Here is a 26,640-nt window from a genome sequence, read left to right as displayed (position 1 = left end):
CCAGACTGTGATAAAGCCACAATGTACTTAAGGAATCCCATTCATTCCAAAACTCCTGCCAAAACTCTTGTGGGGTTTTCAGCCAAGGTTCTGTCTGTAGCAAGGTCTTTGGAAGTAGGCCTTGGACAAGTCAAGAGGATGCCTCCCTTCATCTTTGTCTTTCCTAGCAGTTTTGTTGGTAGGCATCGCACTCAAGAGGGGTAGCTTGAGCATGATCCTTGCCACTCCAACCTAGCACCTGTCATCTGTGCCCCCTGTAAATCCTTTTGTCCAACAATACTTCCTTCTCCCTCCCATCCCTCTGTCCCCAGTGCTGTGGGTGGAGGAATCCAGGGTGTCATGCATAGGAAGCAAGCCGTCTATCAACTGAGCTAGGACTCCAGGCCCTCTCCCATCTCAGAGTTGGTGTGGGATAATTGTATTTTTAATGTCTTCACTGCTGGGCTTGAGGTTTTTGGAAAGAAACACCAAAAGTTATTTACATTCTGCTCAGTCATATCCTTCGCCCAAGTGAGCCCAGAACCACATTATTTGCTTAAAAATGAAAAGGGAAAAATAAAACCATACCAGAAGCTATGAATTTTATGTTGCAAAATAATATCCTTGCTACAAAGGAGATTAATACACAAGTGATACACGTGTACTGGTGGAAAATGAAGAGGTTCAACATGGTTTCTTCGGACAAAAGAGTAGGAAATAAGGAAAGGGGTACAAGGGTACCCCTGGTTGGAGAAGAGCAGAGAATTTGATAATAGTGGTGGCTTGAATTTTGGAATTGACATGATGAATATGGGATTCCAGAGACTATCTGAGGTTGATGGTGTTAAATTTCTCTGGATGCCAATATACCTTTATGGAAACTTTTTGCAATGATGCCTGTGGGTCCAGAGAAAGCCAAAAGCAGGTTTTTGGTGAGAGTGGCTTTGCTAGATGAGTAATGAAATGACAGAGGGTGAGGAAGTTTAATTTATTGGCACCAGTGTCATTAAAATAAGGGCCCAGAACTAGTGAGATGACTCAGTGAGAGCACCGGCCCTAGCTGATTCCAACAACCTGATTTCAATCCCCATGTCCCCAGGATACACATGGCAGAAGAAGAGAACCAACTTCCTCAGGTTGTCCAATGACTCCCAAATGCACGTGCACACACGCAAACAAAATTTTAAAATTAAAAAAAGAAAAAGAATGACCCCAGAGTCTTTTAGCTGAACATGAAGATTTGAGAACAAAGTACGGGGAGTGGGCAAGGCGGTTCAGAAATAAACGATATATACAAGAGGCTGAAAAGTAAGAGAAGTATGGACAGGAAGCAATTCTTGAGTCAGTTGTTTGACAAATGATGAAAAGAAAGATCAAAGATCTTGACAGATGTTCTCCTTCTCTCAGTCTAAACACCTCCCCTTGGTGGAGATGAATACATTTGCTTTCAGGTTTTTTGCTAACCTTTCCACACTTTATCAAGGTGGGTGAGAGCTAGCTCTCTTTTCCCTGTTCACCACCCAGTTGAAACAGAGGAAAACAACATTTTTTCAGTTCTCTTTTAAATTTTAGTAATTTTAAGCTTAATCTGCCTCTTGGATTTTTTCCTGTTACCTTTTCATCTGTTATTTGGTACACATCTCTATGTGTTCTTTTAAGCACTCATTTCTTGGGGGAAATTCACCATTTTGCCACTCTGGTTCTGCAACTATCCTTGTGTGCATGTGGATTAAACTGTAGTATCAACCCCTAAGGGTTGGAACCTTAGGATAACTGGCGCTGGAAATTAATCATAGTGCAAATGAGCAAACTGAATGCTTGTAAAATGTGCAGAACAGAACACTTAGAATTTCACGGAGGCTACTAGATCTTTACCCACTAAATTTGTTGCGCGAATCCAACACTGTCTCCCCGCCCCCCATCAACCACCACATAAAGTGCAGGTGTATATCTTTTGTCTTCACTGTGTGCTCTATCCGGAACGCCGCAACACCCACTGCGGGGCTGATGAGGGCACTGGGTGTAGATCATGGCGAGTGATCATTTGCCTATGACCAGGATGGCAAAGCAAAGGACACAAAACAAGCAAACAACAACAACAAAACAGCGGCGTTCTCCTGGGTGGAGTTCGTGTCCAGTCACTGGATACTTTCTCTACACATGTGACCCTCCCTCACCTGAAGTCAGTTTGTTAACGAAGACTTAACTTCGTTTTGAAGTAGTTGAGGAGAGGTGGAGTATGGCTAAGTGCACCCCAGAGAGGGTCCCTGGCCTGTGGCAGCCAGGTCCGGATCTGTCTAGGCAGTGAGCAAACCGGGGAGGGTAAGAGGGAGGGGAGAAGCTGCGGGTACTGTGGGCAGGGCGGGCAGCTGCTGAACCGGCCAATGAACGCTCTCAAGAGGCTGAGCCAGCAGAGTGAGCAGGCACCACCGCCTCCCAAGTTTCCTCTAGTGGATGTACCGCCCGGCGCTCCGCTCCACCCAGCTCAGAGCGACCCGAAGAGGCGGGAGCCGCGGACTCTGGGTGGGATTTCGAAGGCAGAGGAGAGAACTGCTAGGCGCCTGCTCTACCCTGGGCGAGGTGGAGGGGAGGGGGGCTCGGTGAACTATGAAGGGCCGGCGGCGGCGGCGCCGAGAGTACTGCAAGTTCACGCTGCTCTTGGTGCTGTACACGCTTCTGCTACTGCTTGTCCCCTCTGTACTGGACAGTGGCAGCGAGCAGGACAAGGGCGTCAGGCACTGCCCCGGCCTGCAGCGCAGCTTGGGCGTGTGGAGCTTGGAGGCGGCGGCGGCTGGAGAGCGTGAGCAGGGCGCGGAGGTGGGGTCCTGGGCCGAAGGAGATGCGGGTAGATCCCCTGGGTCCCCAGGCAACCTCAGCGCAGTCGGTGAGGCAGTGGCCCAGGAGAAGCAACACATCTATGTGCATGCCACCTGGCGTACCGGCTCATCCTTTCTAGGCGAACTCTTCAACCAGCACCCGGACGTTTTCTACTTGTACGAGCCTATGTGGCATCTGTGGCAGGCGCTGTATCCGGGCGACGCTGAGAGCCTGCAAGGCGCGCTTAGAGACATGCTGCGCTCCCTCTTCCGCTGTGACTTCTCCGTGCTGCGGCTGTACGCGCAGTCCGGGGACCCCACAGCGGGAGCACCGGACTCGGCCAACCTCACTACAGCCATGCTCTTCCGCTGGCGGACCAACAAGGTCATCTGCTCGCCGCCGCTGTGCCCTGCCGCGCCCCGCGCTCGCTCCGAGGTGGGCCTCGTCGAGGACAAAGCCTGCGAAAGTAGCTGCCCGCCCGTGCCGCTCCGCGCCCTGGAGGCAGAGTGCCGCAAGTACCCGGTGGTGGTCATCAAGGACGTCCGGCTGCTCGACCTGGGCGTACTGGTGCCCCTGCTCCGTGACCCTGGCCTCAACCTGAAGGTGGTGCAGCTCTTCCGTGACCCGCGGGCGGTGCACAATTCTCGTCTCAAGTCGAGGCACGGGCTGCTGCGCGAGAGCATCCAGGTGCTACGCACGCGCCAGAGGGGGGACCGCTTCCACCGGGTGCTTCTGGCGCACGGCGTGGGTGCCCGTCCGGGAGGCCAGACCCGAGCGCTGCCCTCCGCGCCGCGAGCCGATTTCTTCCTAACCAGCGCGCTCGAGGTGATCTGTGAGGCCTGGCTGCGCGACCTGCTATTCGCGCGTGGCGCGCCCACTTGGCTGAGGCGTCGCTACCTGAGGCTGCGCTATGAGGACCTGGTGTGGCAGCCGCAAGCCCAGCTGCGCCGCCTGCTGCGCTTCTCTGGGCTGCGGGCGCTCGCCGCGCTTGATGCCTTCGCGTTCAACATGACACGCGGCTCGGCCTACGGAGCCGATCGGCCCTTCCACTTGTCTGCTCGGGACGCCCGAGAGGCTGTATACGCCTGGCGAGAGCGTCTGAGCCAAGAGCAGGTGCGCCAGGTGGAGGCCGCCTGCGCCCCCGCCATGCGGCTGCTGGCCTACCCTCGCAGCAGAGACAAGGGCGATGTGGAGACCGCCAGGGAAGGGGAGACACCCCTGGAGACCAAGGCCAACTGGGCCACGTAACACCCTGATCTTGAACCCTGACCCGGGGCTGATCCAGGTAAGGTGACTCAAGACAGGGCAGATTATAAGGAATGGTGTTTGAGGGATCCTGAAATGACCAGCGGTGGGGAACAGGGAGTTGGAGGGTGGCTAGAGGGGACAGTGCTGTCCTGAATCGCATGCTGTCAGAACACGTTCAAGAAGTCCTGCTTGGTAGAATTGAGGTGTTTCAATGGTTCACTTGTTTAGCCACCTCCCTTCTCAGAGGAGGACTTAGACGTGACAGAAGATGTATAAGTGTAACTGAAGCAGCATCCAGAGCACTGCTCTCCCATATCCCCTTTTAAGACATCAGAGGTCCAAAGACAATAGAGAAAGCTTAAAGCATCCTAATGCAACTTGAGACTGGGAACTGACAAGAAGAGTGGAGCATGGGATTTAGAGAACCCTTCGAGACTGATGGTTCTGAAGTTGATGGCTTTGTCCTGTGGAGCAGCCTTTTGCCATAGTGTCTGCCTCCAGAGGAGGAAAACAAAACCAAAAACAAGGTGTCACAAAAAAGTGTGAATTCTGCCCCTACTTATCCATAGTTTTTCTGCCTAATGTTTTGCCTCTCTTCTCCTCGGGCTCCAGAGCATTCTTCCTGAGTACTCAGCATGTGAGCACTGTCAGGCAGCTCTTGTGACAGTTTATGCACAGTTGTGTGTCTCCAACCCTATTTTAAACAAGTACAACTGACATTTCTTTTCCCTGGCTTGTGTATGCCCTTCTCCCTTCCTGTCTCTCCTTTCCCCTCTCTCTAGAGGCTGACTGATGTTTGCAGGATATCTGACCATATCCCGTTTGTATCAGGTCACAAAAGCTGCTTGGTCAGCTTCCTGTAAGAAGGCTGAGCTGGGCTTTCCCCACCTCCATTCTGTTGATTTTGATAGATGGGATCTTAGATTGGCAGTTAACAATTTATCAAGTAAATCTCTCTCTTTTTGTTCATTCTCTATAAAGTGGTTGCTAAAATGGCCTGGAACAGTCTCTGTATGTGTCCAGTGTTGATTTAATAGATGCTGTGTAACATTGGGCTGAGGGAAAGCTTGTTCTGCATGATGTTCACCATAGGACTCTAGTCAGCGGCATGGGAATGCATTTCCCCAAACACTGTAAATTGGAAGAGTGCCTGCTGCCATCTGTACAGTGCAGACCAGAGGAGGAAAAAAAGAGCCGGAAATGACTTAAGTTTCTATTCATTATTTTATGGTGTAATTCAGTATTCCCCTGGGATGGGATGGAGGGACAAAAGTTGAAGATGTTAATGAAGATGGATTTTTTTTGTTGTTGTTGTTAATAGACCTAGTGTTTCAGAGTGGTTTCAGGAAGCTGGTTAACTGAATTTGTTTCTCCCAGTAATCAAGTCAGTTTGTATAATTGCTAGGAAGTCTCTGTTCTTTCCTGATTTCTAGAATGAAGGATGGTAAGGCACAAGGTGACTCCTCGCGTATTTTTTTAATTAAATTTATTTATTTTACAGACCGACTACAGTTTCCCCTCCCTTCTCTCCTCCCATTTTCTTCCTCCACCTCCCTCCCCCCTCCCCCCACCCCAATCTACTCCTCCTCTGTTTCTTTTCCATATCCTCCCATGGATATCAACAAAGCATGGCATTTTAAGTTGCAGTAAGACTACGCATCTCCCCTTGTATTAAAGCTGGGCAAGGCAACTGAGGAATAGGTTCCCAAAAGCCAGCCAGAGTGTTAGACTCCTCACATCTTTTTTTTTTTTGACTCACCACATCTTAACATAAACATCCTATCATCAGTTACACCATATTTACAGATGGAATATAATGGTCCCTAACTCACTTTCACAGACCACAGGAAATGCCTCCTGTGGGCAAAAGTTGAAGCATTTTATGGTTTTAAGACATGACAATCTCCTAGGAACATTTTTCCACCTCTTCCCCTAATTTGTTTTGACACACTGAATGATGTCTGGGGCAGGGAAATAGAGATAAGGGTATAGGACTTTGTACTCTAGGGAATGTAAGTCTGTGTGGGTGATAGTGACTGTGAATGGAGATGCTGGTGCTGCTATTTGGAAGTCTAATGGGGCTGCTCTGTAGAACTACAGGGACATATGGGTAGAAGTTTTAGGCTCTTGTAGCTTTTGATCCTGAGTCTCTGCTCCTGCAGCCTTGTGACTGAGCTCTTCCTCCTGCATTGGATACTTAATATCAATGTGTGGAGTTAGTAAAATGTTTGTATTTCTGGCTCCTAGGAAGATAATCTGGTTATAAACATCTTTCTCAGAACTCACCAGCTATTAGACCTACTAGCTGACTTCTCACTGGCTAGAACTAGCTCGCATGGCCTGCCCTAGGCCAATAATTGGCATAAGGGATTGGAAGCATATTGAGTGGCTCTTAGCAGCAGTTCTCAGTTCTGTGAAAATTACAGTTGCCTTATTTGGTGAGTATGTTTCTGAAACCCTTGGATACTATTGAACCTTATATGTACCATGATCTTCCCTATTCATACATACCTATGAGAAAATTTGATTTTTATAATAGGTACATTAAAATATTAACAATAATAATAAAATAGAATGATTATAATAATGGATTATAATAAAAGTTGTCTCAGTGTATTGTTTCTGGGCTGCCATGAGGCAGGTAGTGTATACAGTGTGGATCAATGTGAATATTCTGGACAAAGGATGATTTCCATCTCAATAGAATAGAGCAGGACTGTGTGACAGTTCATTGTGCTACTCAGAGCAGCATAGTTAAGCTTATAAATTATTTCTGCAATTTTGTATTACTAAGGCTGTGGTTGATAGTAGGTAATTGGAGCCTGAGAAAGGAAAACCATATGGGTAGGAGAGAATCATTACTATACATCCAACTGAGGAGCTTTTAGAAAAATGCCCATGCCTAGGCCCCGGGTGGATCTCTGGGAGTCCAATTAGCGAGAATGAGGAGGGTTTATATGAGCGAGAATTGTTGAGACCAAGGTTGGATAAAGCACAGGGACAAATAGCCAAACGAATGGAAACACATGAACTATGAACCAATGGCTGAGGGGTCACCAACTGGATCAGGCCCTCTGAATGGGTGAGACAGTTGATTGGCTTGATCTGTTTGGGAGGCATCCAGGCAGTGGGACCGGGTCCTGTGCTCATTGCATGAGTTGGCTGTTTGAAACCTGGGCCTTAAACAGGGTCGCTTGGCTCGGCCTGGGAGGAGGGGACTGGACCTGCCTGGACTGAGTCTACCAGGTTGATCTCAGTCTGTGGGGGAGGCTTTGCCCTGGAGGAGGTGGGAATGGGGAGTGGGCTAGGGGGAAGATGAGGGGGCCTAAAGGGGGGAGAACAAGGGAATCCGTGGCTGATATGTAGAACTGAATTGTATTGCAAAATAAAAATAAAAATTAAAAAAAATGCCCATGCCTAAGTCCCCCCATTCCCCACCAGAGATGTTTGTGAGACAGAGCTTGGTGTTGGAGATAAAACCCACGGTCCAACACATGTTATATGTAACCAGAGGCTTTTCTCTGTCCCACCCTGTCCCACAGCCATTTCCAAATAATCACTCAGAGGCTTATATTAGTTATAAATATTTGGCCAATGACTCAGGCTTATTATTAGCTAGCTCTTACATTTAAATTAACCCATATTTATTATCTGTACTCTGCCACATGATTTGTGGCTTGTTACTTCACTTTCTATACATCTTGCTTCCTTGGCAACTGGCTGGCATCTGCCCAACTCCACCCTTCTTTATCTCCATCTTCAATTTGATAGTACCACCTAACCTTATTCTGCCTTGCCATTGGCCAAACAGCTTTATTTACAACCAATGAGAGCAACACATATTCACATCATACAGAAAGACCATCCCACAGAATTTCCCCTTTTCTGTCTAATCAAAAAGGAAGGTTTTAACTTTGACATAGTAAAATTGCATATAATAAACAATTATCAAGTAAAAATATTTGTATATACAAATACAAGTCTATTTGTATTTGGCAAAATTAGAGAAAATACTCTATCATCTATCCTGTCTTTGTGATTCTAAAGTTTTATATCTAATTTACATTTTATCATAACTAAGGAAAACTATAATTATAACTATTTAGTCTTCAACTACATCAAAAACCCCAGACAGATATAATATTACCTGAGTAAACAGGAAGTGCATTGCAAGCAACTTCCAAACTCTAGAAATGACAGAGACATCTAGCTTCCTGGATAGTTCTGTAACATTGAGGCATCCATCTTCAGCCTATAGGTATAGGGTATCTGGCAGACTTTTCAGTGAAGCAGGAAATTTGAAAGACTGTCCCACCTATTTTGGCAAAGTTTGTCAGTCACTTTCCTCTATGTTCTGAAGAATGTCTGGCAGTTTCTTTTGTGAAGCAGGAACCCTGAAGGACTGTCCTGCCTTGTTTTGGCAAAGTTCAGTGGTCATTTATTTTTGTGGGTCCTGCATGTCCAATTTATACAGCATATTATCAAGCAGTCCAGGCAAGAGCAGTTTCTTACCCAAACAGCTACTCTTGCCACATTGAAAGCAAAGTCCATAAGGAGTTTCTTCGATGCCCATCACCCTCTTTGAAGTAATTGGTGCTGTCAGGAGCAGACGTGTCTCACTGTCGAAAAAAGTCGAAGTTCTTAAAACGTTTTAAATACCATATTCTGTAGGTCTTTAAAGTGTTTGAAGATTACCTACCTAATTGAAATATATCTTTGTATACCTAGAAAACCTAACTAATATGGCTGTAACTCTGACTATTATAATGACTAACAATCTGTATTTTTTAACTATACAATATATTTTTAAAAGAGCTGCAAAAATATAATACCTTAAACAAGAGTAGAAATATACACACAGTATAACAAAATTGACCTTAAATTTGTATCAATAAACCAAAATCTATATCAATGTAAAATATTTTGAGATTAACAGTTATCTTTTGGATTAAAGTAGATTCAATAATCTACCTTTTCTTATAATCAACCCCTCTTAAATGAAAACAAACATTCATAAAATTTATTTTGGGAATTTTGACATAGTTCTTTAGACTACTTCCTGTTGATTGGGGGCACTGGTAATCTTATGTGAACCCTGAGAAAATTTGAGATAATGGTCAAGTCCTGGGAAGATCAGCTATAACCTTTGTTGATAGATAACACCTGTCAAGGTTCAGGAGGTCTCCCTTGAACAAACCTGGTCCATATTAATCTGGAGTGAATCCACTGCCACTTGTTTCCTGTGGAAATAAAAGCAAAACCTCTTCTCCAAAGCAATGCATCTTTTGAGTTCCATTTTACAAATATATTTTTTGACTTCTGTTTTAAAGTTAAAGCATTCTTAAAATATTTAGGTTGGTATATTTCATCAGTCCCTCTTTCAAGCCCATGTCTCCCAGAAGCTGTCTCTTGCCCATCAGCCATAAAAAAAATCAAAATCACACAATAACACACAGGATTCAGACTCACTGTGTATTTTCCATCTTTATATGGCTTATTTTTTATTATTTTATTTATCTTTTTTTTATTTATTTTTATTTTATGTGTACTAGTGTTTTGCCATGGGTGTTGGGTCCCTTGAAACTGAAATTACAGACAGTTGTGAGCTGCCATGTAGGCTGCCTGGGTCCTCTGGAAGAGCAGTCAGTGCTCTTAACCCCTGAGTCATTTCCCCAACCCCTTACTTCTCTCTTTAAAGACTTTATTGTATTATTTTTTAATTATTTATTCCTTTTTATATCTGTCAATACCCATTTTATTTCTTTCTTAAGCCTACGCACGTTGTAAAACATACTGGAACCTGTTTAGAGGTTTTTCTGTCTGAACTTCTTTTTTACTGTGTATCTTTTAGTATTTTTTTCTGTCTGAGCAAAAGCCTTAAACCTGCCATGCAGCACGAGGCCTGGTGGGAACCCACCATGTTGCTGCTCAAGCATGCATGCCTCAGACAGAGGATGAGTCTCTGTACCACAGCCCATATGAGAGACATGAACTATGAAGCTGCTCTTGACTCCATTTTAGAAACTTTTTTTTTTAAAGCTCTCTCAGATTTTTTGTGGATGGAGTTGCCAAACATTGGGGCCATATTTAACCAGAGGTTTATCTCTGTCCCGCCCTGTCCCACAACCATTTCCAAATAATCACTCATTGTTGCTGGATCCTAACAGCTCCCTCAGGGTAGGGGGTGAGAAGGTGTGGTGTCAACGGCACAGACACCAGGAGTCAGTTAAAGGCAAACAACAAACTCATTTACTCAATAATGGAGAAGGCCTTATATAACCTCCTCCTAGCACCCAAGCTGGGTCTCAATCTGGTGGCATTGCATGGTTGGCCCTCATTGGCTGGGCATGATCAGGAACTTTTATAGCAATCAGGAACTCTGACAGCACCTGTTGCTAGGCCCTCAGGCAGACTCCAGGTTGACTCAAAAGGAAGTATGTTATGAGCATGCCTTAGCAACTGGTCTGAGCCAATTTCCTCGACCCTATGGGCTGTCCTACTACATATCCACCCTTTTATTTTATTATGTGGGCACTCAGTGGGAGTCAGAGTTCTTTGCTCTGGCCTTGTTGACCCCACCTCAGGGGGGCTCAGCAATTGGACTGTGCCCATCTGTCTTTGGTTTGCTTGCCAAACAAGCTCTTATCCATCATTGACTATCAGCCCTTGAAGAGCGTCCATCCCCGGGGAGTCATCCTGGGTGGGGAGGGTCAGGCAGTAGCCTTTTGAATTTTAGAAAGCCAGGCATGCATAATGTCCTGTGGAGGGCTATGAGTTGGATATCTAAGAGCCATTAACACTTGTAAAGTCACCTTAGTGGCTACCTGTTGTTGCCAGATGTGCTATAGGAGACACTTGAAAAGGAGAAAGATTAAAAGCACTACCCCACCAATCAAAACATAAGTGAAAAGCCAGGAGGAATCAAACAGCCTCTTTATATCATGCGAAACCTTTTCAAAAACTAAAGAGTCAAAAGCCATATCCTCTGCCCTTGTCTGATTTAGCTGTAATGGATAATATAGAAACTTAGCTGACCATGGGGCCCTTAATATATTTAGCTAGCTCATGGCCTGCTAAACTAATGTTCCTCATCTCAAAAAGCCATCATATAAAATGAGGAAAAGTGAGGCTCCACAAGTCCTCAGCCTTTAGAGGGACAATGAGAGCAGGAAAGTATATATATTACCCATCTTGGATTATTTCCTCCTTGCTGGAAGCATGTTGATCTGCGACCAGGTGCACATCTCTTGCTGGGATCCACATTGGCATAGTGGCACTCTGAGGAAAACACAAGCATACCTCTCCCATGGGTTAGCAGGGGGGCTGGTGGCTGCCATTGGAGGGAGATAGGATCTGTCCATCTCACCAGGGGCAGAGATATGTTCTTTGGCAGAGACACCCAGTGATTGTAGGCTGAGCTGAGCCCCTTGTAGGGCCTTGAAGGTCAAGTCCAAGACCTGTTGAAAATAGGCATTCAAGCCAGTCTGTGCTTGGTGCACAGGATGGACATATTCCCCATGCCCTGTGAGCATATCAAAGGTCACTGGGATGTTAAGTAAGATGTTCCTCCAGGCCTGGGATTCTGCCTGATCATCACAGGCTGATCTCTAACTGAGAAAGACTGCAGGCTCCAACATAGCTTTAAGCAAATGGTACCAATCAAAATAAGTTTGTAACTGCATGGACCATTGAGCAAGGACCTGCTGAAAGTAGGAAGAATCTGGGTCTGACTTATTGGCTGCCTTCTGAATGAGCGAGAGTTCAGCTATGGGGGTGGGAATCCAGGCTGGGCATTGGTATTTGGGCTCACATTGACTGGGAAGGCTTCTGTGGGCCTACAGACTGACAGTGGGACAGGCTGTGAGGGTCATAAGACACCTGGTACCATGGGAGAGTAGCTACTTCTTGAGGCAGACAGGTACTGGGTTAGATCACTCCAAGAATACCACGGCAGAGGCATAGCTGCACGTGGTGATGGTGGAGTAGAGGGGAGAGAAGCACATGACTTAATGACAGCTGCCTTCTCCTTGACAGATTTCACAGGGCCCAAACTGACAGCTATGTTCTCCTTGACAGATTTCACAGGGCCCAAACTGACAGATTTCATGGGGGCCCAAACTGTTTGTCTTCTCATCATTAGATGTTGTAGAGATATTCGACATGGAAGTTGTGGGGGTAATGAAAACATTACCCATCTTTTTAGAGGGAAACAGCAAACAAACAACAGTCAGAGAGAAGATGACAGCAACAGGGGTGAAAATTTGTATCAGACCCTTATGTCTTGTGCTTAGTGAGGAACTTCCATGGTTTTTTAGCCCACAGATGTATGCCCACATGGTGACTCTGGACAAGGGACCACGGTTTGGGAGCCAAGCCTTGGTTCCACCTCTTGGGGGGTCAATTTTTATGTGGAGGCACCGGGCAAACTGAAACAGAACAAAAAATGTGCCTTCCTAATGGGACAGGCAGACAAACATGACAGACAACACAAAAGAAGGAAAGAAGTGGAGGGTCCCAATGTTTAACTGCCAAAGGGACTGAAAGAACACAACACTTAGGGACCTTCTCATTGAAACACACCGTCTTGGGGGGGCACTGTCAAGCACCATGAGTGAAGAGAAGGAGCCAATCAGAACCTGCACTGGGAGAAACAAAGTAACAGAAGCCCCACATCAGGAACCAGATATTGCTGGATTCTAATGGCTCCCTTGGGGGAGGGGGTGAGAAGGCATGGCATCAACAGCACAGACACTGGGAGTCAGTTGAAGGCAAACAGCAGACTCATTTATTCAATGATGGGGAAGGCCTTATATACCCTCCTCCCAGCACCCAGTCTGTGTGGCAATCTGGTGGCATTGCATGGTCGTCCATCATTGGCTGGGCATGATCAGGAACTCTGACAGCAACCAAGAACTCTGACAGCACCTGTTGCTAGGCCCTCAGGCAGACTCCAGGTTGGCTCATATGTTATGTGCATGCCCTGGCAACTGGTCTGAGCCAATTTCCTCGACCCTATGGGCCTGTCCTACTACAACTCAGAGGCTTATATTGGTTATAAATATTTGGCCAATGGCTCAGGCTTATTATTAGCTAGCTCTTACATTTAAATTAACCCATATTTATTATCTATGCTCTGCCACATGGTTTGTGGCTTGTTCCCTCATTTTCTATACACCTTTCTTCCTTGGCAGCTGGCTGGAGTCTGCCCGATTCCACCCTTCTTCATCTCCATCTTCAATTTGATAGTACCACCTAACCTTATTCTGCCTTGCCATTGGCCAAACAACTTTATCAATCAATGGGAGTAACACATATTCACAGCATATAGAAAGACCATCCCTCAGTAGGCGCTCCACTATTGAGCTTCACCCCAAGCCCAGGAGATCGGATCCATTCAGTCTATGGTGAGGTCTCCAGACCCAAGCATTAGGGTTTTCAAAACTCCCAAGGTGACTTTACTGTACAGTCCAAACTGCAAACTACTTGACTTGGACAAAAGATTCATTCTCTGGCATGGAGCAAGGTCAAAATGGGGACTCATGGGCTGTTAATAAGCAGCAAACTCTGGCACAGTGTTTTATGTGAAAGAACTTGAAACTATGAAGTTCTTTGCAGATAAAGGATGTTATTATGGGAAGGGAAATTATACATAGGGCTGTTTATCATCTGTATATGTCTTCAGATGTTTTGCTGTCTTTAGCTTCACATCGAAGTGTCCATCATTGCACAAACACTGTTTACTCCTGTTCTGTACAGACTGATCTGCTGTCCTGTCCTTTTCAGCATGTTCCCCTTTGCCCTCTACCTCTGGTAGGATGCAAGATGTCTTAGAGTTCCTATTGCTGCAAAGAAACACCATGATCTAAAGCAAGTTGGAGAGGAAAGGGTTTATTTTGCCTATACTTCAGCATTGCTGTTCATCACTGAAGGTAGTCATAACAGGAACGCAAACAGGGCAGGAACCTGGAGGCCAGAGCTGATGCAGAGGCCATAGAGGGGTGCTACTTACTGGCTTGCTCCTCATGGCTTGCTCAGCCTGTTTTCTTATAGAACCAAGGATTACCATCCCAGGGATGGCACCACCCACAGTGGGCTGGGCCCTCCCCCATCAATCACTAATTAAGAAAATGCCTTACAGACAGAGCTAATGGAGGCATTTTTCTCAACTGATGTTAACCTTGTTTCAGATAACTCTACCTTGTATCAAGTTGGCATAAACTAGCCAGCATACAAGACTCTGTCCATACTGCCCTTATATGTGTATATTATGTATGTGTGCATGTGCATGTTTGTGCATACATACATATGTTGATGATAGACCCAGAGCCTTAAGCATGTTGAACATATGTTCTACTACTGAACTATTCCCACAAGGCCTTAAGATTTTTAGGTCTTTGTTCTTGATAGGATATATGCTGCCTTTGAAAGAAACTAGAGACAGAGGCAGTGCCCTGTAGCTTAAATCCTAACAATTAGGAAACTTTCCCAGGAAATCATTCTAAACAAAAGAAATGACCAGTCACCACCATTTTGGAACTAATTCCATTTAAATCAGTGAATTGAACCGCAAAGTTCCATGTGAGATTATGTATGGTTATTATTGGAATGTCCACATTTGGTTTAAAAATAGACTACTGCCGGGCGGTGGTGGCGCACGCCTTTAATCCCAGCACTCGGGAGGCAGAGCCAGGCGGATCTCTGTGAGTTCGAGGCCAGCCTGGGCTACCAAGTGAGTTCCAGGAAAAGGCGCAAAGCTACACAGAGAAACCCTGTCTCGAAAAACCAAAAAAAAAAAAAAAAAAAAAAAAGACTACTGAATAACATGCATTTTAAAAACACTGCTTCTATATAGAACCTTTATCTATTCTGAGTTTCAATAGTAAATTAAGCTGTGTACTGTGTTTGAGGCAGAGGCCAGGACATTAAGATGATGAGTTGAGATGGTGATGATTGGGTGTATATTTGTATGAATGTGCAAACAGATAGGTTATGATTGTGTGTGCACACCAATACATAGATAGGAGTGACAGGGCTTCAGTAGCACACAGACAATTTTCTAAAATGTACCCATGTCCAAATCATTCCTACCCCTTGTGAGTGAGATTTGTACTTATTTTTGATTCAGACATTGTCTGTGTTCCTTCTGGGCCTGCCTTCTTTGGCAAGACTCCTCAGTTGATGGTGGGTTTGGTGTTTGTTTAGGAAACAGTAATACTCCTTAAGTCTGGTGAGTGAGGATTGGGAGAAAGCTAGTCCTGCAAAGTGAGGTATAAGCCAAAAGTACTAACAGTAATTCCTTGACTTATATGAAGTCAGTTGTTACATTAGGACACAGGAATTCAGGCTTCGGGGCCTGGGTCTCTTGGTTGGTACTTGATTAAGTATAAGAGGTTATTGACTGAAGATGTGGCTCAGTCATCATGCAATGAAAATAAAAACAAAACAAACAAACAAACAAAAAACAAGCCTAGAACAACTTAAATGTCCTACCTACAGTGTGGAACTAGGTGAATATGTCATAATACTACAATAAAATATAACATAACCCCAGAAAGGGAGATAACAAAGAAAGATTACCAAAACACTAAATATGGGGGGAAAGTACAGGACAATATAGTTTAGTCTTACTTGTACATTAAGATGCCATTATATTTGTTTGAATTTGCATGAAATCTCATGAATTTGCATGAAACACATCTATAAGAACTATAGTGCTTGATTCTAGGAACAGAGACTGGTGGGTGTTCATATCCTTTTGTGCTATCAAACTCTTTTTTCTTACTACATGCTTCCATGATTTCTATACATTTGACAGACACTAGTTTAAAAACTAGTGTGAGCTTGTTTTATCACCTCGATATAGGGAGCTGAGATGAGAAAGGAGATAACATATTCAGCAAGGAAGGCAGTGCACAAAATAGGCACTTAATGAGTATCATGTCACTTTGGAATCCTTTCGGAATCCATTCTACACCCCTCCCCATGTGCTAGGGATGGAACCCAGAGCCTTTCCCAAGCTAGGCAAGCCCTCTCTCACTGTAGCACACTCCCAGCTCCTTGCAGTTTTAAAGGCGGCATTCAGAGCATTCTCTAAAAGTTTGTTTTTAGTTTTGGCTGAAGTTTTTTTTTTTCTTGTGAATACAAATGCAATATAAATAATTGGAAGTGATTCTTTTTAAAAACTCACAAGCAGCTTGTTTAGAATTCTTTAAATATGCCTCTTCTTAGTCTGTTTCAAGCATGAGCAGTCCAGAAGGAATGTAACTAAAGACACTCTCTGGTCTTGCTATGTGTGTCTGACATTCTGGTCCAACGAGGTGGCTCCCAAGCAAAGCTCAATTTGTCATGTCTTCTGGTTCCCCATCCTCATGCTTCTGAGTGGAACTGAAGGAACTAACCCTGCTGAAAGCAGTGTGTCTGCTTGAGTGCAGTATAGAATAAGAACAGTAGAGACTAAGAAACAGTTCTGGCCCAAGTTCAAGAACACTGGGAAGTGGAGAATTGTTTGGAAGCTAAACAGGAAGCCGTTTCAGTTGGAGAAAAGTTGCAGAGCTCAGTGATGTCTCCATGAGAATTAGAACCCTTCAGCTCTGCTCCCTTCCCCTTCAATGGACGGGCATAAAGCCAACAAGCTAGCCTGATATTTCTGCAGCTGGCCTTGTTCATATTAAAGACCATTCTGCTAGAGACTGAGAATAAATTAGAATGTCAGCCAGTGGTGACTATTTTTAAGTGCAGAGGGGAAGAGGCTAGGGAAGAGGACTACTACAATTCGTCTTAAGTACTGAACTGACTGTATTCTGAGCCAAAAGATCTCCTCCTGAACAGGATAGTAAAGACTGCTTTGTAGAATCACATCCCAAAATAGTCACGGAGGTGACATATTTTTACTTATAGATTTGAAGCCTTTTCTGTGAAGTATTACCTTACAGCTGTGGTGTCAAGGTGCTAGGAAGGCAATGTGATGGAAGCACTTTCTCAATTGAAGTTCTTCTCCCCACATAACTCTAGTTTGTGTCAAGTTAACAGAAAAAAACTAACCAGGACATTAGGAGATAATGGATGTTTTCACAGTAGGTTTTAGATTTAGAAAAACTAATGGGAGTGTGTTTTGCTAAGAAATCCAAAAGCTTTATTCGGTTTTGACCACTAGGGCCATTTGTTCATTTAATCATCAATCTAAATGATGATAGGCACAATGGAAATTGTATTACAGGCCAAATTTTATATATAAATTTACATATTATCCATTAAAATTGGTTCTACAATTGCTATGCAGTACAGCAGGAATGTCACAGGGAGGAGTAATTCTTTTTTTTCTGTTTTTGTTTTTCAAGACAGGGTTTCTCTGTGTAGCCCTGGCTGTCCTGGAACTAGCTCTGTAGACCAGGCTGGTCTCAAACTCACAGAAATCTGCCTGCCTCTGCCTCCCAAGTGCTAGGATTAAAGGCAAGCACCACCACCACCCAGCATGAATAATTCTTTTTAAAGGAATTTTTCTACTGTTAAGGCAGGGACTATTTGTGAGGGAAAACTTCAACCTAATGGGAAAACAGACAAACTTAGCATTTGGATAAAATCTAATCACATTGGATGCCAAAATCTGTCAATGCCAACACATAGCACTTGCCTCAAAGGAGATGAGAGATAGTTTATTTTGGAGCTAAATATGTGTGATCATGGCACCAGATTCAGGCTTACCTCAAGTACCAGTGTGATAGCAGTTTTATGCAGTTTTTACGGTAACAAAACAACAGCAACAAAATATAAATTGAAGCAATTTCAAGATACATTGGTGGAAATATTGAGTAGGTAGGTTATAGCAAAGTGGAGAAATCTGCTATAGGCCTCAAATGCTCTCTCATAACATTCTTAGCAATTGAGTTGGTGGAAACTAATGGTCTGTTTGCACACTCTAAAACTCTGTTACCTAATGATCACAGTATGGATGTTAGTTCAAACACCAAACAGAAAGGTATGCAGTGAATGGCTATTAAGGGAAGTAAAGATAACAAGGTAGTTTGCCTCTGGCTGTGTAAAATTTTGGCTCTCCACAACTACTGAAGTTCGGATCAGTTAATCAGCCTTTAACACACAGGTGCTACTTTTTTTCCCTAGGAACTTTAGTTCACAACTATGTGGGAACCAAATGGCTCCCTGAATAGGTCTAAACTCTGCTCACTTCCCAGACCTATTATGCCCTCTTAAGCCTTTTCATCCTTAGTGGTGGCTGGGCAACATCTGCAGATAGCCCATCTGAATAGATACTATAAAATACTGGCTCCATTCCTTTACTTCAGTTGAGAGCAATTTTACTCAAAAAAAAAAAAAAAAAAAAAAAGCAACTACATATGCCAATGGAAATGGGCACAACAGAAATGATATCTCAGAATTTTTCAACAAAAGGAAAAAATCTCAAGCAGGCAAGCTCAGCTATTTCCCACTTTTATTGGGGCATTTTTGTTGTTGTTGTTTTTATTTTTTTTTAGTTTTAGTTTTAGTTTTAAAACTGATGCATAGTAGTTGGGGATTTGTCACAGTTGTAGAGTATTTGCTTAGCATGTGTGAGGCTCTGGGTTCAGTCCCCAGCTAACAAAAATGGATAAAAACATAAGGATTGGCGACTGAAGAGGTGGCTCCAAATTTCAGAGCTCTTACAGAGGATCCAGATTCAGTTCCCAACACCCCATACCAGGCAGCTTGAATCCACTGTAACTCCAGTTCCACGGGATCCGATGACCTTCTTGGGCATCTATGCTGTGCACATGTGTGGTGCACATAAACTCATGCAGGCATGTACACATACATTAAAAAATTTTAAGCTATAATTGTATGTAACAATGTCAGTTTTATTAATACTAGTTTAGTGTGCATTCATTTGTTCTCAAGTAAGGTCAGAAATTTGGGGGATTTTTAGTTGTGGAGATTATAATAAGATTGAGAATGTTATTATTTAATTCTACTCTATTAGAGGAGATCTAATGGGCATTTAATTTTGGCCTTGGTCAATCCCAGGACTTGAATTATTAAGTACATTGAAGTTTCAGTCTGAATTCCTCCCAGGATGGCTAGATGGTAGGAATAGCCAGACCAAGGTCTTTTCAGCCATTCTCTGGGGCTATCTGGGTCCCTAGCTTTTCCCCCAACCTCCACATACACTTCCTAGGCAAGAGTTTTCTGCTTTGATTTTTCAACTCGACCCATATTTTGACTTGAGAGTTGTTTCAAGTTAAATAAGGCTCAGACTGTAGTGAACTAGTGAAAATATTAACCAGCAATTCCTTGCCACTGCCACTTAATGCTTTAGATTGCAAGTCTGGAAATTATGTTTGACATTTATGTTTCTTGAAGTCCATTTCAGGGAGGTATGTGTGTGTGTGTGTGTGTGTGTGTGTGTGTGTGTGTGTGTGTGTGTGTGTGTGTATGTATGCATGTGCTTCAATCAGCGAACTAAACATTTCTAATTATACTTTGTTTCAGAGCCACAGTGAAGAGATGCTGGCACTCCCACATTTTGAGAATATCTTACCATTGCCTCTAAGCGAGTCCCTTACAACAAAACAACTTAATAGCTCCATTGTCAACACTATCAGTCATTTCCTTTTTCCTTGGCTCAGTATTTCACTGATTTGAAGTGGAAGCAGGAAAGTTAAGAAAGCTTAACCTGGGCAATCAGATAAGCCTCAGATGTTAGTGTCATTTACAGTGTGGTTCCCAGTTGAGTAGCTAAGAGAAGCCTCCACCAGAAGTCATGTCCATTGAAAAGGAGACTACCACATGAGCCAGCCCATTTGCTCTGGAAGTGGTCCTGGAGGAAGGCTGTGACAATAAGCTGAGAAATAGTAACATAGCCCTGAGGATGGAACTTGCTGAATACCCGGAAATCTCAGCTCTCAGCCCAAGTGTTAAGTGCCAACTCTTATTTTGAACATCTGTTAGGTAGCTTTGGGTAGTCACTCTCCATGGTTCCTCACCTGGCATGAGTAGGTGAAGAGGAACAGGATAAAGAAGTATCTTCAGCACATAACCTCCACTCTCCAGGCAAGACCAGAAAATTTGAAAGGAAGAGAGGCAGGTCAAAAGTTCTAAGCATCTGTGGGAGTGTAGATATCGAGATCTACTTGGCAGGACTGTGGCTCCTTGTCTGACCTGAAAGGGACAGAAAGGCCATAGAGAAAGATGGAGCAGCAAGTTCAGCTGGTTGAGCCTCTGTTCTCAAACTTTAAAACCAGCAGGAAGTTGATTCTTGCCCCTCCCCGTCCTAGCTTCAAAGGTTGGAAATGGTACCATTAAAACACTAAGTCTGCCTTCCTGAGTTATTCTACTACAACCAGGAGAGCCTCAGCAGGGCCAAAAATCTGCAGTTCAGGATACACAAATTGCAGCACACCCAGAAGGAAGTCTCTCTTTGGTGGCACTAAGGCTATTAGTATGTCAGCTCATTGGAATATGACTGATTTTTTTTTTGTTTGTTTGTTTGTTTTTCGAGACAGGGTTTCTCTGTGTAGCTTTGCGCCTTTCCTGGAACTCGCTTTGGAGACCAGGCTGGCCTCGAACTCACAGAGATCTGCCTGGCTCTGCCTCCCGAGTGCTGGGATTAAAGGCGTGCGCCACCACCGCCCGGCTAATATGACTGATTTTTAAACAATCCATTTTAGAAAGTGAAAGCCAATTTGCAATTTCATTGAATATTAAGGAGTGACCTCAAACATCAATGCCATGTATTAAAACCAATCCTCTTAACATGTACTTCTCAAAACAATGAAATGTAGAAACCTCTTTGATTTTTTCTTACACTAGTTGCTCTGTCTTTTATTAATGGTTCATATTCTGTTATCATACAAGCTAGATTTCTAATAGTTTAAACCTATGCACAGCCAGAGTGTCTATACTCATTTCAGACAATGTGCCAAATGTTTTCATGCTCCCAAGTCTCTAGGTCAAGAAATTTAGGAGCTTAGTGTTGATTCCCAGAACCCATATGGCAGCTCACAACTATCCGTAATTCCAGCCCCAGGGGATCCGACATGTCTTCTGGCTTACATGTGTAATACATGTTATGAATATGGTATACAGTGTACATGCAAGCAAAATATCCATACATATAAAATGATATTTGAAAGAAAAGAATTGGAGTCTGGAGCTAATTAAATTCTTAATATCTATATCTAAGGTACATTGGGCTTAATAGATTTTGGGGAACATCAGACCAAGAATTCCTGGGCATATTTATGTTTTAAACACAACCACTAGTAGGAAATTACCTGATAGTTGATTAGCATCTATTCAGGGAACTGTCGAATTCATGCAGGTATAAGTCTATCAAAGCATGCTTATTGTAGCTCAGTGACATTCTGAACCTGAGGATAACACAAAAGGATAGGAGTCCATTTCTAGTGTGCAGAAAGAAAGAACCTTTGGTAGATTGCCACCTACACAATACCCTGAAGGCTGCAACAGCTTTTCCAGCACTCCCTCCTCTCACCTCCTCTCACTTTGTCCCACTCGTGATTTGATCAAAAGTCTGACCTTGAGGCTCTAGCTATGCAGCTCAGGGGTGGAATCCATGCTTAGCATGCATAAGGCCCTGGGCTCAACCTAAAGCACTGCCAAAAATAAAAATTGAAGTTGAATGAAAAGCAACTTTTCAGGTAGACTTTCAAAATGTTAACCATGTACTTTGTGTGCTAACTAAAAACATTCTTTTCAAAAACAGCAAATTGCATGTGGTAGCACATGCCTGTAATCCCTGCATTTGGGAGGAAGGAGAATCAAGAGTTGCAGGTTATCCTTGGCTCCATAGCTAGTTTGCGGCCAGCTTGATATATATGAGAATCTGTCTCACAAATAACTAAGCAAAAATTAATAAAAGATTTGGACATAAAAATGTTTAATAAAAGGATGCAAAGAGTTTATGGTCCAGGGGTTGGACTGAGAGTACTTTCCACAAATGGGTGTTAGGAAATGAGATCTGACTTGGCAACATTTAGTACTTGGTTAGTCACTGACAAGACTCCACTGTGTTCCTGCCAAGCTTACTTCTTGGTCCTTAAAGCAACCCAAGTGACATACTGAACACACCACACAAAGAAACAGTGACAAGAAAATTTTCTTGACTTTTCTCTTTGGATGATTATAGACTCACAGGAAGTTGCAAAAACAACATACTCAGGTCCAGTGTACCCTTCACCTATTTTCCTCCAAAGGGATGTCTTAAAAATAGATTAACATCAATACCAGGAAATCAATGTTAGTGTAATCTAAAGGCTTAATATTCTACTTTCAAGTTTTTACATGCACTTATTTTATGTGTATGCATATGTAGAGATCTGTGTAAGTGTATCACTCACAAATTTCTATAAACACCATTGAAGCCAAGACAGAATCATTGTATCAACACAAAGAAATTGTGCTGGCAACTGGTTGTCTAATCATACCATTTTCCATGGCAAACACTAATTTGTTCTCCATTTCTATAATGGTTTTATTTTCAAGAATGTCTGTGTGAGGGTGTCAGATCCCCTGGAAATGGAATTACAGACAGCTGTGAGCTGCCATGGAGTTTCTGGGAATTGAACCCAGGTCCTCTGAAAGAGCAGCCCATGCTCTTAACTTCTGAGCCATCTCTCCAGCCCAATTTCATTCTTCTTTATGGCTGGATCAAATCATTTTGTAAGTACACCACATTTTCTTTATCCATTGATCTATTTATGGACACTGAGGTTGATTCCATATGTTGGCTATTGTGAATAGTGCTGCAGTTAAGTATAGATGTGCAAGCATCTCTGTGGTATGGTCACAGGTATATACCCAGGAGTAGTATAGCTGGGCCAAAAGGTAGAGACCGGCTCATATGTAGCCCAGGACAGCCTCAAACTTCCAGCCAAGTACGAATTTAAACTCCTGATCCTCCTGCCTCCATCTCCTGAGTGCTAGAATTATAGGTGTGCACTACCACTCCCAGTTTTGTGCTGTGCTGGGGATGGAACCCAGGGTTTCCTGCTTGGTAGGCAAGCACTTGACCAACTGAGTTTATTAAATCCCCAGCCCCTCTTTTTACTTCTTATGAGGAGCCTCCATACTGACTGTTAGGTCTCAAACTTGGGACAAATGGCTAACTGAGGTACATATCAAAGCAGATGGTTGTGGGGCATTTACCCACCAAACCCACAGCTCCCCAGAGTTTTCTTGAGTGCAAGCAGCAGGAAATATTAGATAGAAGAACGTATTTTCGAGCTGACAAAAGTGTTTCAGGGCAATGGCTCCATCTTTAGCGGAAAAACTACCTTTCCCAGAATGCATTTCCCTTATATCAGTCCCCTATTGCAAGCTAGCTTTTGGACTTCATTTCCCATAGTTCTTTTTGGGTCCGAGAGTCAACTGGTTCTCTTTTACCAGACTTGCTTATTCTTGCCTGGGGGGTTTGAACAAAGTTTTTTGCTTTTGCAACAGGAGATTTAGCAAGCATTTTACATTTTCAGCTATAGCACATTGGGAGATTTCTATTCTCTCCTCAGCTGGCTTTAACAGGTGTCTCTCCTTCATTTGACACTGGTCCCCGAATCAGAACCGCACCTGCCTCGTTAGCCGGCATTGAGGCTGGCATTTCTGATAGCAACTTTCCTCGGGGCCTGTGTTTGTCTTAGCCAGTCAGTGAAAAACAAGATCATGTACAACAGCTTTTCTATAGCTCTTTCAGAGAGATTTTCTCCCACTTATCTATCTCATTTTGCTTGTTCCTTCCCCCCCAGATGCAGAGCTTCAGGTATCTGTCTGTGGCTCTGTACCTCTGCTAGCTGCCTTTGGAGGTAGGGGCTTTTTTTTCTCCCCCCGAATCTGCCTCAAATTCTAGCAGCTTTTTCAGGTCATGCATTTTCTGGGGAGGATTATGTCCCATCTCTGTTTCTTCAGAGTCTTTCTCCCAGACAGTTCCCAGTTTGGTCTCAAGTTATCCCCTCTACCCCAGAAACATTTCCCAATGCCACAGCGACAGCTTTTTTGCTTCTGAAGGTAGGGGCTTTAGTCCGTTTCTGTTTTTCGGGGTCTGAGGTTTGTGTTCATAAATTAAGCTTCTGGTTTCCTAACAGGGGAGGTTTTTGCCATTTCTAAACTCCCATTAGGACAGGTGTTTTGCCTCATCAGGCCTTCACCTGGCCCAGTCCCCCAGTGGGTTGCATTTGCTTGTCTGGGTGCTCAAGGACAGAGCTTATGTCAGAGGCAATCACCCCTTAGGGCTACACTCCCTCATCTCAGGGAGTCAGTTGAAACAAAGCTTTTCTCAAAGAGGTGCTTTCTCTGACAGAAAAGAAAGCTTTACTCCTGGATAGTTCTGTTCTGCCCTGGCTGGGCTCTTTCCCCAGACTGCGTTCTGACTCACCAGCACAACTGCTTCAGGCACAGTTCGACTTTACTGTTTTCCCAGAAAGGTCCTTACTCTGATAGGAAAGCTTTTCTCAGATTTTCTTTTTTTTCAGCTGTGGACCTATCAACCTGGGACTTGTAGGAAAGCGGACAACTGTGCTGTTCCCACCGGCTTTAGCTTTGTTTGTTCATTAGCAATCTTCCCCTGGGTCCTGCACCTTCCTGCCTCAGCTCTGTGCTCCAGGAAGTTACAACTGCAGGAACCCTAGTGTCCCTGAAATGCACTCCAACTCAGAGATGCTGGCCAGTCGCCTCTGGATTTTTGCTCAGAAGCTAGGATACAATGCTAACAGTTTGCATTGTTTCAGGGGATCTTTGCATTAGGACGATTAGGAGCACCTTTTCATTCTGAAACGCTCACTCAAACAAATCCTTTGCTGTCTCAGCTCGGCTGTAACTGAAAAGTTTGGCTTTTTTGCTTTTCTCAGGTAAAGTTTCCAGTCCTTTTGGGCTCTCTGTAGCTCTTTACCCACACTGTCCCAAGCGTTTCCCTCAGGGTACTCTGACCCACTGTCTTACTAGCTTGAAGAGACAGAGCTTAGAAGAGGTGTTTTAGGAACTTGTCCCTGCCTCCTGCTTTGCAGGGAGGATTTTTAAAGCTTGAAAGAGAACTTAGAGAGGTTTTGCTGTCTTAAGAAGTTTGTTGTTTTCCCTTAGAGCTAATCACAGGTGGTCCCCATACTAATATCTTCAGGTGATTCTAATTTTTGTCCTTCTGAGAGAGTGAGTTCTGAAAGGCTTTAGTTTTTAAGTTTGAGAGCTTTTGAGAAAGATTAAGGCTTTTTAGAGAGATTTTCCCCCAAAATTTCCAAGAAAGCATTTTAGTTTAAGAGAAAGATTTTTTCCCAAGAGAGAAAGACCAACTTTTCCCAAAACTTCTGAATTTAAGCTTTTTGGCTTTTTAGACCCCTATTTTTGCCTCAGGGAGAAATTACTTTCTCCTGCCGCTTGGATTTAGCATTTCAGCTGTCCCCAGGACAAAAGCTTCCATAGGAAACTTTCTTCCCCATAAATTCAAAGAAGAGCTTTTTTACTACCTGTAAAGACCAAAGAAAGATTTTTTTCCCCCAGTTTGCATTCAAAGCCCCCAAAGTTAGAAAATTGAAGAGTTTTTCTGTCTAGTTGCCTTACTTATTTTTTCCTACACGATCTTACACTTCCAAGTTTTTCCTACACTATATTACTACCCTATACCTTATACTTATTTTTCACAGATAAAAATTGAGAAAAGGATAGAAGATAGAAAATTTTGACAGAAGAGAATTTTGCTGCAGCATCGGACATCCTTCCAGTCCGCTTTCCTTTTCTCTCGAGGAATATATATATATATTTCCATAACACTGGCATGCCTTTGGCCAAAAACTCTGTAATAAAACTATTATTTTCCTTTATCTTTAGTCCCTATTACTTTATCTTTAGTCCCTGTTCATTTGTCTTTAGTCCTCCCTTTATTTTAGTCCCCCCTTTTTTTCTTTAGTCCCTTTTTTTTCTTTTTTCTTTAGTCCCTGTTCATGGTGCCAGTCTGTGGGGCGTTTACCCACCAACCCCACAGAAGGTGGCTACCAGATTCTCCCAGTACCCCACAGTCTACCCATTAGAGGACCCTCCTGGCTGGTATACCCCACCCCCTACCCTGAACTCCCCAACACAGGTGTTGGGCTGTGCTTTCCTCCTCCCAGTTCCTCTGACCCCAACATAGCTCAGCCATCTTGGCTATGCCTGTTTCTTGACCTGGCTGTCCCTCTTGGTTGGAGACTCCTCCCATCTCTCCTCACATAGCCCAGCTCAGTCTGGTCATGTTTACTCTGGAGTCTCCCAGAGGTTCCCGCCTCTGCCTATGCTCCCCCTTTTATCTACAATAAACCGTCTTCTCCACCATACCTAGGAGCAGTCATGTCCTTCCTTTTTTAATTTCTCTTTTTCATTCTGACTTCCATAGTGGCTTCACAAGTTTACATTGCTACCAGTAGCCTTAAACCTCTTCTTACTTGCCAGTGTTTGCTACTTGACTCCTTAATGACTGAGTGGAGATGGAATCTCAGTGCACCTTGCGTTTGTAGCTCTCTGATGGCTAAGCAGACTAAGCACCTTCTTATATACTAGGTCATTTGTACATCTTCTTTTGAGTACTGTCTCTTCACTTCACTAGATTGTTTGGTTTCTTCCTAATAGTTT

General features: G+C 43.7%; 1 protein-coding gene and 1 long non-coding RNA gene across 3 annotated transcripts in view; one reads left to right on the top strand and one right to left on the bottom strand.

The window, feature by feature from the left end:
- Nucleotides 1-2,410: 2,410 nt before the first annotated feature.
- Chst7 (carbohydrate sulfotransferase 7) overlaps nucleotides 2,411-26,640 on the top strand; it is a 39,105-nt gene continuing 14,875 nt past the window's right edge. The window contains exon 1 of the mRNA XM_052734228.1: nucleotides 2,411-4,081. Coding sequence (XP_052590188.1) covers nucleotides 2,587-4,044 — 1,458 coding nt within the window. The 5' untranslated portion in view covers nucleotides 2,411-2,586 and the 3' untranslated portion in view covers nucleotides 4,045-4,081. The remainder of the gene's footprint in view (nucleotides 4,082-26,640) is intronic.
- LOC128108051 (uncharacterized) lies at nucleotides 7,610-21,459 on the bottom strand. 2 transcript variants are annotated; one of them, XR_008217347.1, is made up of 3 exons: nucleotides 21,309-21,459; nucleotides 20,019-20,193; nucleotides 7,610-11,501 (listed from the first exon to the last, which is right to left on the bottom strand). It is a non-coding gene; the product is annotated as an uncharacterized LOC128108051 (long non-coding RNA). The 2 variants fall into 2 exon arrangements; XR_008217303.1 differs by lacking the exon at nucleotides 7,610-11,501 and having other exon boundaries at nucleotides 18,369-20,193.

This window comes from Peromyscus californicus, unplaced genomic scaffold (assembly GCF_007827085.1).
Source record: "Peromyscus californicus insignis strain IS unplaced genomic scaffold, ASM782708v3 Scaffold_10__1_contigs__length_136768540, whole genome shotgun sequence".
Lineage (NCBI taxonomy): Eukaryota > Metazoa > Chordata > Mammalia > Rodentia > Cricetidae > Peromyscus > Peromyscus californicus.
This window is presented reverse-complemented; position numbering and strand designations above follow the sequence as displayed.